Source organism: Chaetura pelagica, unplaced genomic scaffold, assembly GCF_000747805.2.
Source record: "Chaetura pelagica isolate M959 unplaced genomic scaffold, ChaPel_1.0 scaffold562, whole genome shotgun sequence".
Classification (NCBI taxonomy): Eukaryota; Metazoa; Chordata; class Aves; order Apodiformes; family Apodidae; genus Chaetura; species Chaetura pelagica.
Genome location: NW_009952307.1, coordinates 236,470 through 250,465, shown reverse-complemented (window position 1 = coordinate 250,465; position 13,996 = coordinate 236,470). Strand labels below are relative to the sequence as shown.

At 42.7% G+C, this 13,996-nt stretch overlaps 1 protein-coding gene across 1 annotated transcript in view; it reads right to left on the bottom strand.

Annotated features, from left to right (window-relative positions):
• WNK2 (WNK lysine deficient protein kinase 2) overlaps positions 1 to 13,996 on the bottom strand; it is a 128,064-nt gene that overhangs the window by 56,762 nt on the left and 57,306 nt on the right. Inside the window, 2 exon segments of the mRNA XM_010007821.1 lie at positions 7,673 to 7,869; positions 11,003 to 11,291. Coding sequence (XP_010006123.1) covers positions 7,673 to 7,869; positions 11,003 to 11,291 — 486 coding nt within the window.

Here is a 13,996-nt window from a genome sequence, read left to right as displayed (position 1 = left end):
AGATGGGAAGGTGCAAAAACCCAAATAATTAAAAAATAAATGCAGTCATTGCAGTTTTATAACTGCCATTAAATGGATTCTCTAAGCATGACACATGATTACTCACAGAGGAGATTTTTGCTTCACCAAACAAATCAAACAATAAAGAAAAACACAGGAATTAGGAAAAAAGCTATATTCTTAATAATTAAATCTGCATGCATTCCAAATAGCCACACAAAAACTGCAAATCATGGTAATTACTAGCTGGAAAGCTTTACTCAAATGGAGGTATTCACACACAGGTTTCCAAGATATTACCTGGGAAGGGGCCACTGGTGGAAGCTGTGGTACAGTTGAAATCTGAAGGGGTTTTAGTGGTGTACTGGTAGCTGCCACCTGAGAGGTCTGGGGCTGATACTGGGGTAACAGATGGGTCGCAGGCTGCATTGGGCAAACTGGCTGGCTGGCCAGCACCTGCTGCAGAGAAGCTTGCTGTGATATGGGTTGCTGCTAGGAAAGAAAAGAATACAAAAGGTTATAGCTTATATATTATTATATATTATGAAAGAAGCAGTTCTCTGGACACAGCCACCCATTTCTCTCTCTAGTTGAGCCTCACGGGCAGGGCAGAACTGTCGCTTGGAGTGGGGACTGTTTAGAGAAGGGCACTCCTAACTTAAGCACTGTACAACAGCTTATGTTTAAAACACATTTAAATGCAAGATACATTGCCTGAAAAGACAAGTTATAACTGTGTTGGAAAGGTTATTTATAATGACTCAGAGTCTTTAAATCCTGGAGTTTGTTCTAGTTGGCCCCATACAATTCCCACCCACTGAATTCCAAGATTCCTACTATGCAGATCATACCCAGCTGATCTTGGCATTTGAAAGCTGACTACATAGTGTAGCAGGCACTGAAATACACAACACTTATTATCTAAGACATGAATAAAACACAATAATTATAGTAAAAGCTGGATCCCAGTTATTTCTGAGGTGCTGTGGCAGCTAAAAAAGCAGTTTTACCCTTCCAGGGAGAACAGTGCTCCACTGGTCTGCCAAGGTTTATACAGCAGAACAGAAATAAAAAGCTGCATTAAAGCTGAAAATAATCAGCAACAAACTTTCACCTTTTCCATGATACATGTACCTCCCTCTTCAGCTCCTCTAATTAATGCTGAAAGTACTTAAGAACCAGTTCTGTTTCAGAAGCATGACACTGAGGCACCACACTGGTTCTGGACAAACCTTCATAGGGGACCACAGGATTGATGGCTTCACCCAGGCTCTCCAGCACACAGAACCAAAAATCATGGCTCATGGTCAGAAGGTAACTTTAAAATTAATAGCCAAGAACTATATCATCTTTAATGTCTGCCACTTCCACCATGAATCAGTACTGTAAATACTTTGCTCTGAACTTTTTTAGCAGCAGGATTGATCAACCCATTTTTAGGTATGAGTACACCAAAACCATAGGTTATGTATCAAGGAAGCAAGATGTCAGCCAGGCTTAAATATCTAACATTCAGCCACAACTGCTAGTTTTCCAGTAGAAGGATCAGTGGACAAAAGAGTATTTGGCAACTGGTATCAACTGAGTGTCCAGCCTGAATGCACTAAATGACTGAAGCACTGCAAGACAGGCTGGAGACAGTCCCAGCTCTGCACTGCCCCAGCTCAGCTCCTGCAGCCTTTCACAGCATCTCAGAACATTAGGGGTTGGAAGGGACCTCTGGAGATCATCTAGTCCAACCACCCTGCCACAGCAGGTTCACCTACAGCAGGTTGCACACAATGGTGTGTAGGTTTGAAAAGTCTCCAGAGAAGGAGACTCCACAACCTCTCTGGGTAGCCTCTCTCAGTGCTCTGTCAGCCTCACAGTAAAGAACTTCCTCGTCATGTTGAGGTGGAACTTCCTGTTCTCGAGTTTGCATCCATTGCCCCTCATCCTGTCACAGGGTAGAATGACAAGAGGTTGTCCCTGCCTTCTTGATGCCCAGTCCTCATTGTGGGCCAGGGCCACCAAACCTCCCCGTCAGCCCAAGGCAGCTCAGGGGGATGAGCAGCCCCATTGATTCATCTGGGGCTCAGACAGGCTGGCTGCAAGAGAACCCTGCACTGAGCAGCTAACCCAGCGGAGCAGCCCCCACCTCAGCAGGTGCCCAAAGCCTTCACTGCAAATTCAGCTTGTACTTTACAAAATGCTTGTGAACTGTGTGAGGCACAAGGAGGGGGAAACAGCTGCATGAATTATACTGACTTTGCCTCCTCATAACCTAAACATTATAAATGCACAGAGACCACATTGGGAAAAATTAATAAGGAGGAGATGCAACGTTGATCCCATGCGTCTGAACTATCCATGTATATTCATACAAGATCAATACCTTCCCTTCTGTCAGGCACATGAATTTTATCCCTGATTTGCCTTTCTTTCATTGACCTGCCCTACCCTTCATTTACAAGACTGCAGATCTCCACTGCTCATGGCATCGTGCCTGGAGACTGGGAATGTCATGTCCCATTCTGTCCCTGAGGCACACGGGTGCTCTGGGAAGCTCTGCACAAGAACTGTATCATTTTACCTAATAACAATCTTCCTGGTGAGATCAGAAAACAAAGACAGACTAGTTATTAAATCCTTTTACTATCAGGGACAGAATTATTTCAAGAGACAGCAGGGTTGTGAGGAAAGGGCATGAGAAGAAAATTGAGCAAGTTGGGCAAATTTCCTATTCCAAACCAACATTTACTTGGGGAGGGAGGGAGAAGTAAACAACAGATTTTCAGCTGTCAGCACAAAGCCCCAGAGGAGTGATCTGTGCAACTACTCAGGACCTGAATTTGCATTGGTGTAAAAATTTTTGGCTGAGAGAACCATAAGAATATCCCTCACCATTAGAAAAAAACCAACCCGACATATGACAAAACTTCACAAAAGCGTATGTTTTTTGAGGAGACCAAATTACATTGCTCCTCTCCTGATGCTTCTAGAAGAGTCAGGCATGTTAAAAAACATAATTAAAAGCAACCTGGGAGATAAATGGTGGTAACCATAACGGTTGGCAGAGGTACAATATATGCCAGTCACAAAGGATACAGACATTCCCCCCAGGCTTGTCAACAGTTTTGGCTGAAGGAAGCCAAGCTTTTGGTAGAACCACAAAAACAAGCCATGGATTTCCAGGCCATACAGGACTGCTGGTGTGCTCCTCATGGGGAGCCACCTCGTCATGGCCCTCAGCCACTTGAGGGAGTTGTGTTGTCAACAGCTTTAAGGAACACAGGTTTTGGGGAGAATCTGGTACTTAAAAATGCACAAAAAATTACTATTTGGAGACAATTCAGAGGGACAGACTTATTCTCTTGGAAGATCAAGGCCCTGGCTAGACGCCTACACTGAACTACACTTAACGTGTGCAGGACTCAGGAAGCAGCATTGCTGAGGGTTCAGAGGCACTTCACACCAGGCAACTGAGTCACTTCCTAACCTTTTAGAAAGGAGGTGCCAAATCATCATAATATCACATAGTGGTTGTGGTTGGAAAGGGCCTTAAAAATCATCCACTTCCATCGCCCTGCCATGTGCAGGGACACCTCCCACTAGATGAGGTTGGTCGAAGCTCCATCCACAGCCACATCAACTCTGGGCAACCTGGGTCACTGTCTCACCACCCTCATGAAATGGATTTTAAAGTATTCAATTTTTAAGGAGCAGGATACTGAAATCAATGCAAGGTTTCAGGCCGATGCTATTTAGCCACGATAGAAGTGAGGTCTTAAACTACATCAAGAAGTTCCAAGGCATCATTTAGTGATTTTCCTCAAGCCTGTTACTCTTCATAGAATCACAGACTGGTTTGGGTTGGAAGGGACCTTAAAGATCATCTAGTTCCAACCCACCTGCATGGGCAGAGACACCTCCCACCAGCCCAGGTTGCTCCAAGCCCCATCCAACCTGCCCTTCAACACTTCCAGAGATGGGGCAGCCACAGCTTCCCTGGGCAACCTGTTCCAATGTCTCACCCTCACAGCAAAGAACTTTTTCGTAGTGTCCACCCAGAATCTCCCCTCTGTAAGATTCAGACCATTGCCCCTTGTCCTCTCACTACACACACATATAAAAAGCCCTACCCCAGCTTTCTTGTAGGCCCCTTCAGACACTGTAAAGTTGCTATTGGGTCACCATGGAGCCTCCTCTTCCACCCCTTAAAGCCAGCACCCTCTGCCCCATCCCTGAGTCTCTCTGGTGGCAGTTTCAAACACCTCTAACTGGTTGCAGGGTCACAGAATGGAGCAGAGCACAGGTGAGGCACAGGATGGGAAAGCAGTTCAGTGCAGCTCACCTGCTGGGCGGCCAGCCCTGGCTGCCCCAGGGGCAGGGAGGCCACAGTGCTGGGCTGGACCACAGGGAACGGCAGCGCCGGCTCCTGGTAGTGCTGGGGCCTTGGGCCCACCACGGCGGGCGCCGCTGGAGCCGCGGGGAGGCCAGGCTGTGGGGGAGAGCACCACTTAGAGACAGCAACCTTCAGCTTGGGGAAAGATTGCATTCTTGCTCCTCAAGAATACAACCTGCAAGCAAATGGTCTATGTGGCACTGAATCCAAAACGGAGGGGGAAAAAAGTATGGAAAGTTACCTGCAGGGAATGGAAAGTTACTTAGCCTAAAAACAGGGAGGAAAAGTCAGTAAAGTCCAAGGCAGACAAGAAAAGTGCATTGCATTTCTTTCTGGAAGCAAGTGTGCAGTGCAATAAAACCACTGAAAGCATACACACAGTGACTGAGAGCATAGAATCATAAAACTGTTTAGGTTGGAAAAGCCCCTTGGGATCACCAAGTCCAACCATCATCCCTACTCTACAAAGTTCTCCCCTGAACCAGACCCACCAACACCACATACAAAGACCCTTCAATCCCCCGGGGGTGGTTCCCCCCCCCGCCCCCCTGGCCAGCCTGTTGCAGGCTCTGACCACTCTGGCTGGGAACAAACTTTTCCTGGTGTCCAGTCTGACCCTGCCCTGCTGCAGCTTGAAGCCCTTCCCTCTGGTTCTGTCGCTCATGACCTGTGAGAAGAGACCAGCACCAACCTCTCTGCAATGACCTTCCTGGTGCTTGTAGAGACTGATGAGGTCTCCCCTCAGCCTCCTCTTCCTCACACGGAACATTCCCAGCTCCTTCAAGGGTTCTTCATCAGATGGATTCTCCAGGCCCTTCCCCAGCTTCGTTGCCTCCTCTGTCCTTGCTCCAGCACCTCGAGATCTCTCTTGAATTGAGGTGCCCAAAACTGGACCCAACACTCCAGGTGTGGCCTCCCCAGTGCTGAGCACAGGGGGACAATCACCTCTCTGCTTCTGCTGCTCACACCATTTCTAAGACAGGCCAGGATGCCATGGGCTTTCTTGGCCACCTGGGCACACATCCCAACAATGAGGCACTAACTGGGTGAAACAGAAATTTATCTTCACAACAATTTTTATAATTTTATAAATAATCTTTATCTTCCAAAAAAGCAGGTAATTTACTTGAAATGGATGCCCAGAAGACAATAAAGAAATGAGAAGCAAATTCAAATCACAGTGGAAGTGAAAAAAAAAAAAAAAAAAGAAATATTTGTGACAACAGCAGTTCTCTAAAACTCAAAAAAAAAAAATTAAAAATAAGCAGTATGTCAGACTTAGGCTCACAAGCCTAAAAAATCCCACCTACTACAGCTCTAGTTAAGTGGTTGTTACCTCCCAGATAAATTTCCAAGATAAATACAGTAAATAATACATTATTCTTTTTCCCCACAGAGAATGGAAGGTTTTGAGTCAGACTTTTGTTTCTCATGTTTGTTGAGATTTTCAGACCTTGGAACTCTTAAGGTAAGTTATTGCAGGAAGAAAAAAAAAAACATGGAGGCCCCAACAGAAAATAAAAAGGTATGAGAAATATTTTGCTCATGAATAAAGGTGATTTATCTTTCCAAACCCTCAATCATGCAAAGAAGTAATGCATTTAGGTTAAAACACTGAAACCTAGCAATGAAAAGAATGTCAGCTCTGAAAGAGTATGCTGCACTACTCGATTTAATTAAAAATTTCTGTTCAGGGTGTGCCTTTTGAGTGTTAGATTGAGAGTTGTTAAGTTAGTGCTGCAGGTGACCAAGAAACGAGGAATGAGGCATCTCAGGAGATGTGCATGAATAGGAAAGGTGGTTTTCATGGTGGAGGGAGGTGGCTACAGATGCCAAAGATTAATTTTTTTTCCTTCAGGTAAACCAAGCCACGTTTCAATGAATTCACCAAATACAGTTCCTAATTTTTGCAAATATTTTGGAAAATCTAAGGCAAAACCAGTGAAAATTAAGTGCCTTCCCAAGTGCATGGGGTAAATCTGAAGCAAGCAGGAAAGAAACATTGGTCCTGGACTTTATTTTTTCTTCTCTTAAGTCAAACAGGATGAAGCATAACAAAACAACGAACCTACCACATCTTTACTGTCATGTTTACTAGGCAGATTACTCCTACTCCTCAGGGTGCTGCAGTCCCCAGCTTGCTCTCAGCCACGTCACAGCCAAGATGTCCAGGCATGTTGGCTTCTCCCCATCAGAGCTTTCAGAAGGCAGAGTGTTTCCTGAAACTCTGCTAGATCTCATGGGAGATGAATTGGTCTTTTGGCTAATCATGTATTTTCAAGATTCGGGTGACAGAGGCAGGTCTAAACTTCTGCCATACATCCTGCTTGTCTGGGGGAGAGGGCAAGAGGCCAAGTTTCTGGGAGGTGGCTACCTGGGGAGTGAGCACTTCTGACAGGTGTCAAAGGCTTCTGACATGTCTTAATCTTGGCCAGACTGAAATAAACAGGTTAGGCATGTCTGACAAGACTGCTGAGGAAACCTGAGCTCCTTAGGGTTTGCAAAGGTCCCCAGTGCCACCTCTTCTCCAGCTGGGGAAGGGACGTTGCCTTTGGAGTCAGAGCCACGACAGGGTCAAGCAGCAAAAGGCAGTGTGATGGGTGTGGGCTTGAATGGGTACACCACTGCTCCTGAGGGACATAATGCACTCATGTTGTGCCTCTTGCTGGAAGTACCTGGAGATTTGTGATCACTCGCATGTGTTTTTTCTTCCACCAGTGGTTCCATTTATTGCTCTGGGTCAAGGTTATAACAGCACTAAAATGGGAGCAAGTGAGAACATCTGCCAGGGTCACCAGTGCCTGATCTAGGGCCTCAGTAATGGATGTACCTGACCCACCCCGCAAGATTAATCCAAACCCAGAGCCAGCAAGGCAGTGACTGGACATTTGACCTTTTTCACAACTGGAAAAATCATCAGACCTAGAAGGCTCTTGAAGAAACAAAGGAACAATAACATGTGGCTATTGTGGCAGGGAATAACACCAAGCAGAACAGCTCTCAAAGTTTAAAACTCCTTGTTGCAAAGCTGTTGATGTAGTTCAGTGCCATGGGATTGACAGGAAGCTTTTTCACTGAAGGTCTGGCAGCTGCCAGTGAGGCTTTTCTTCAGAGCAGTAAATACAGCAACGCGTGCTGGAGACGCATCACCCAGCGGGGCTGCACCCGCGCAGGGCAGCGCGGGACACGCGCAGCCAGCCCTGGTACCCAGATCTGCTGGAAACTAGTATTAACAAGCATGAAGTACAATTCAGGATACAAAATTATTTTTAAAAGCTTTTGACTTACTCCTGATGGCTGCTGGTAGTGCCCCAGCTGGGGGAGGCTGTGGGGCACAGCCTGGCTCTCGCTCAGAGGGGGGCTGTACACCCGCTGCGCAGCCGGGGGGACCGGGTCGGGCAGAGACGAGTAGATGACACTTTGCTGGCTGCTTTGGGAGTCTGAATAAACAGTGGACCCCTGGCCGCTGTCAAATGTGCTGTCAGCTGAAAGAACAAGATTATTTATTAAAAGCTCAACAACTCCAAACATTCAAGTGATGATTTTGCAGCAAGGTCAACACTCATTTATGTAATTAGCATTTTTACTACCCTGTCCCTTTCCGTTACATAAATAAATGATACAGCACAAATGTTCTTTTCTACAGAAGGCACACACTGCTTCTCTTCAGCCACATACTATCCCCATGGATTTCTGTGCACGATGGTATTTTAGGAACACTGATATTTCCTTTAAAGAGCAGAAGGTGGACCAGAAGAATCAGAGATGTTTATATATTTTGTAGAATGAAAGGAAAGGAAAACCCAATTGCAATGTCCCCAGCAGATCATGGAGTCTTTTAGTGTGAGATCTCCCAGGGACACAGTGACTTTAACACTTTTTTTTATTAGTAGCACTGAAAATTACAAAATTCTTTCTACTGGACCCTGTATTAGTTTGGCAAACCATACCTTCCTTAAGCATAAAGCAATACTTTATGACAAAGAAGAGTAACATAATTTGCTGGTTTGCAGGGATCTAGCAGGACCATTCTGAGCCCTGTGGGAGCTTCTTATGCAGAGTGTTTGCCCAGGCAACCTGCAGAACTGCCCTGCTATGGGTACTAGGCAGGCACAGAAATATAACTGTGCCATTAGTACTGCTTATAAAATATCTTTTCACGTCTTTTGAGGCCTTTAAAATACAGGTGACCCAGTTCTTCTTGAGCACAAGCAATTGTTTTCTTCATTTAAGAAATGAAATGATACAAGGAAGACTGTAGCTCTAAGTATCCAAAGGACAAACGGCTTGTAGCAGAGATTTAAAACTGAAAGAAAACTGTTAACAGTCACAAAAAAAGTGGCTAAATTTACAGCTGTGTTGAAATGCTGTGTCTTTCCCTGACACTTATCTTTTTTCACATTCCAAATACAGTTTTATTTGACTTTTAAATAACAAATAATTTTTTAATAGCACCAGACACTACATTTCCCCTTGGTATCCACAAACTATTCTCCCAACTGGTGTTTGTTTGTTTTTCTTTCTTTTTCATAACAACAAATTCTCCCTGTATATATTCAGCTCGTTTCTAAGAAGAGTCAACACAGCTCTACTCTGAGAAGGCAGGGATTTCTGCTGCACACACACTTCCATTTTATTATAATTATCTAAGACCTCAAAAGTAAAAAAACACACCAGTGTGACAGGAGAGTGTTAAAGTAAAAGCTGTCAGTCAATCTCAGTGTTTTATAGAACAACTTGCATTACACATATTAATTTTTACATTTTATTAATTGGTAGAGCAGTAATTTATAGAGGTCTTAGGTCTAAGAAAATACTCAAAGATATACAATCACAAGATTGGTTTGGGTTGGAAGAGACCTTAAAGATCATCTAGTTCCAGCCCCTCTTCCCAGGGCAGGGACACCTCCCACTACATCAGGATACTTTGGGCCCCAGTCAACCTGATAGTGAATTGTCAAATAATACCAAGTATTGATTAAAAGATGAGAAGGAGGAAGAAATAAACTGGGGGGTTTATATTTAGTATAAAATTCTGCCAACTCACATCCAACAAAACCATAGGAAGCATAAGTAGCCTCACTGTATAATTGGAAACAGTGTCATAATTACAATGTTTCTCAAAGGAATTAGCATGAAATAAGTACATTATTAAAAAAAAAAAAAGGCAATTTAGCTTTAGAAAAAGTTTTCTTTTGAAATACTTCAATATTCTGACAGTTATGCAAATATATTTTTAAAGTTTGTTTTCTTGTAATAGCTTGGCTATTTTGCTGTTCAAAGCAGACCCCTGTACAGCAGTTTATACAACACCTGAATTAAAGCAGCAGCTGTTTCTTTGCTAAAGATAATGCATCTTTTATTTAAATGTTCTTGTCCAGAACAATAAAAGAGTAACATTATGGTAATAGTTTACCAGCAAAATATGTATATCAGATTTTATCAGAAAAACGGGCTAGAAAAGTAGTCCTAAAATTTCAGCTCTTCCAAGGTAAAAATATCTGGCAACATTTCCTTCAAGATTTTTAGAAGTATAAATAGATTAAGATTTAAATACTACAGCCTGACTTGGGAACAAAGGTTGATTTTAGGGGACAGAGACAAGTTACTTCGGGTAAATAAAACACTACTTCCTCATGCCTTGCTGCTTGCAAGTCTGAAACAATGAGCTCTGGAAGCAAAGCCGGGTGGTTTCTTGTTCAGAGACAGCTCAGAGTCAGTGCTTGGAATTAAAACAGGAGATTTTTGTTTTAGAATAGCCTGGTGATCACTCTTGAATCAGCCCCAGAGAATGTAAAAGGTTGGCAGATCATCAGCTTGTAGTTACCAGGGCCTGGATGAATGACAGCAACTAAGTACCCTGACCCCACCTGATGAAGATCAGACAACCCCCTGCTTCAAGCCCATGAGCTCAGGGCAAAGGAGGAGGAACTGAGAGCACGTGCATTGGGACGAAGGGCCCCAGTAGTGACTACAGTGTCAGTCCAGTTACAGGCTGGTGCTCCTGACACAGCTGGTATTTCCAACAAAAAAGAAAGCTTGAATTGCATCATGGAACACTGAGATGGAGTTTCTTGCCCTGCTGCAGACCTTTGCAGGGCTTCACAAAGAACTTCACACGAACCATCAAGAGCAACTCCCAAAACACAAGAAACTGCAGTGCTTTGGTTTCAGCAAGGTCTGCTTTAGAATAAACATCTCTACTCTGCCAATACCACCTGAAAAAGCTACCAGTTCCTCTGACCAGTCTGGTGTCCATTCAACTTCTGCAAGCTCGGAAACTGTTTCGCACAAATTTAATGTTGATCTCACTCACCATATGGCACAGAAAACACCTATTTTTGTTTAGCAGCAGGACTCTTTGATTTTTTCTTTAAAAATATATGATGTTTTCTGCATTTAACACCACCGAAGGAGGAGCCATTTCTATTTAGTATAGTTTATCTTGAAACTTTTTCTTCCAGAATTGTTACGCATCTGCAGAGTCACTTGTGTCCTTTTGAGCTACTGTGCAAAAGCCCCGCAGAGCAGCTCCCCTCACCATGGGCTCAGATCCTCCTTGACTTTTCCCCTTGGACATTCCTCACCCTGTGCACACAAAATCATAACAAGACTTACAGGCAACAGACGTGACGCTGGTGGGCAGGTTCTGCTGATAGGGGTGCTGGTCTGCCTCGGGCTCCTCCGACTCCGACAGGACATGGTGACCAGTGTGGGAAAGGTAAGTGACTTGGACCTGCTGCGCATGCGGTGTCTTCAACTTCTCCAGACATTCAGAGTCCCGACGTTCCTCTGACTGCATCCTAGGCCAAATTCTCTCTCTTCTCCATAGTATTAATGCTACTCTGTCACGTATTGACTTCGCAACTATCTTGAGATCATTTTCATGAAAAAATCCAGAGTCAATCTACAGAGGAGGCACAAACTTAGCAAGATTAAGTGCGCAGGGATGGGCGGGCACACGTGCACACACGCGCTCCTGGAATCTCTTCCTAACAGAGAAAATCTCAGTTTGAAATACCATGAATTACACATTTATTCCCCACAAGAAATCATGAGCTTGATGTTTTGTTGTGGTTTTTTTTAATAATACTTCTGTCCCTAATGTATTTTAAAACAACATGTAATTTCTAAGACCTGAATATAAATTGGGTCAATTTATTGACCAGCTCACATCCATTGAGAAGATGAAAGCAAGTGTAACTGTAAATGAGTTTGCCTTTTTTTTAAAGACTAACAGAATAGTCAAAAGCAGAAAAGCCTCTTTGAACAATGCAACTGGAGTAAATCACACTATGCCTAAATCAGAATTTATTGCCTTAACCTTTTCAGTATAAACAGCTTCCCAAATTCCTGTGCTTGATAGCACAGCAACTCATACAGGAAAAAGATGTTAAAAGAATTTAGTCTCAAATTAACTTTTCTTAAAAGGTACAGTCAGTCAGTTAGTACTGATTGACTTTTATAAAGTATAATTGAGTCAAATTTAGACTGTTCCCATTTGACTGAAAAGGGGACCAGGCTTTCTCAGGTTTCAACTGCTCAAGAGAGAAAATGCAAAGTCATCATTCAGCTATTGGTTTGCCTAATCTCCTACACTGTAGGGTACAAATTTCAGTTTAATAATGACCTACCAGAGATTTTTCTGCTCTCCCTACTTTCTTGACATGCATATTCCACAGATGTAGAAGCACTTCTACACATGGAGGAAATATAGAGATTTTACTTCTTTGCTCTTGCCCACTTTTACAGCTTAAGATTTTCACTGTTTGAAATTAATGGGTGCAAAGCAGCTTAAAATACAGCTGCAGATGGTTATGGGCATTTTCCACTGCCTATGCCCTCAGGCCTTACTGACATTCCTGAAATGATGATCCAGCAAACGCTAATGACAGAAGGGATTAACTCGAGAGAAGAACCACACAGGTCCAGAGAACCTTGTATGGTATTAACAAATGAGCCCAGCAGATTCTTCATGACAAAACTTACTGGAAAGTACTGAAAATCAGCCACATTCACAGGTTTTAATAGGTTTTTTTTTAAAATAAATCTGATTCCTATGTCTCTATATAAAAGCTTAATGAAGATATGCTATTTTACAGTACCGACTGGTTGTGAAACATGGCTTTAGGTTACAGTTCCACCAGAACATTTCAAGTTCCTTTTGCCCAAGTGGCTGGGCCAGGCTGCAAAGCCTGACTCCTGAAAACCCATTACACAGAATTCCCCCTACTCAAAAGGTTTCCTGCACTCCTCTCTTCCCCAGCACAACAAAGCAACAAAAATTGATGAAAGCACATGGATTTGGTGCTCCCCAATTCATAGTGGCTAGAAAAAGACATTTAGGAATTCATTATTCCCTTCACCTGCTCCCCCCACCAACAGCCTCAAGTTTGAAAGCATATGTGCAGTCATTTACTTAGCTTTTAACATACTAGTAAAACACAGGTTTTAAAAGCATTTGAGAAAGGGAACAGTATCACAGTAGTTTGGGGAGTGATCCTTTTAAGTATACTTTTTACATTGTTATTTATAATATTTATAATTTATATTTATATAATTTTTATAATAAATATTTATAGTATTTATAATAATTTCCTCTTCATAACAAAATATCAGAACTATGGACCAAGTAACCTCCAGAACTTCAAAACTCCAAATAAATCAATATTTAAATGCAAAATCCAACAGCAAGTAACTGTATCAGAACAATGTTTAAATGAAATGAGTTCTGTAACAATACATTGCTCAAAAACTATTAGACTTACTGCAAAGTAATGACAAGAAGACAGAGGAGCCTGAATTTCTCCCCCTAAATTTGGAATATATGGCAATGGATCCAAGCTCAGAAAGGCAACATTACCAAAATGATGCCTCCTGAGCAGGACAGAGGTGGTGATGACAACATCATCAAATGGGATCCCTTGGGGTTTAGGATATAATAGGAACATTTCTGCAAGCACAAGAAAATTCAGACCCCTGACTAAGTGCTTATTGATTCTGGTTCCATGATGTTAGAAAACCTGAACACTGTTAAAATATGAGTTCAAGGACTATAAAGTACAACTGGAATACAAAATAATTTTTCTAACAAAACCCCAAAAGTTATGAAGATACAGAAATTCCCTGAGGTGTTAAAAAACCCAAAGCTTATTCCAAATCATGGGCTTGAATCTAGTTTCCTATTTATGTTTGGTGATAGAGTAGCTGACCATGGATTCTCATCTACATCCCTAAGTAACACTGACAGAAAAGATGGAAAGAAGTGTTTTGAAGGATTCAGTGTAGAATATTTTGTGATTGAACTTCTGAACTCTTCTAATTTATTTCCAGCTGCTGTCTGAAGCTATTTTAAAGACATTCAACAGCTCACAGGCTTTGGCAAAAGAGTTTTCATAATATGTAAGTAGAAGAGACCTCTATGTTCCCTAAGCTATTTGAAATGCTGCTTCATGCATCTGTTCTAATACTTGGCAAACAACATTTTTCAGGTATTAGTTCTTCCCCATTTACCCACTTCTTGAGGTATTAATTCTAAAATCAATGCAAACTGTTTAAACTAGACACCTAGAATGGTTTAAATCCAAGTTACTTTACCAGACTCATTCCTGC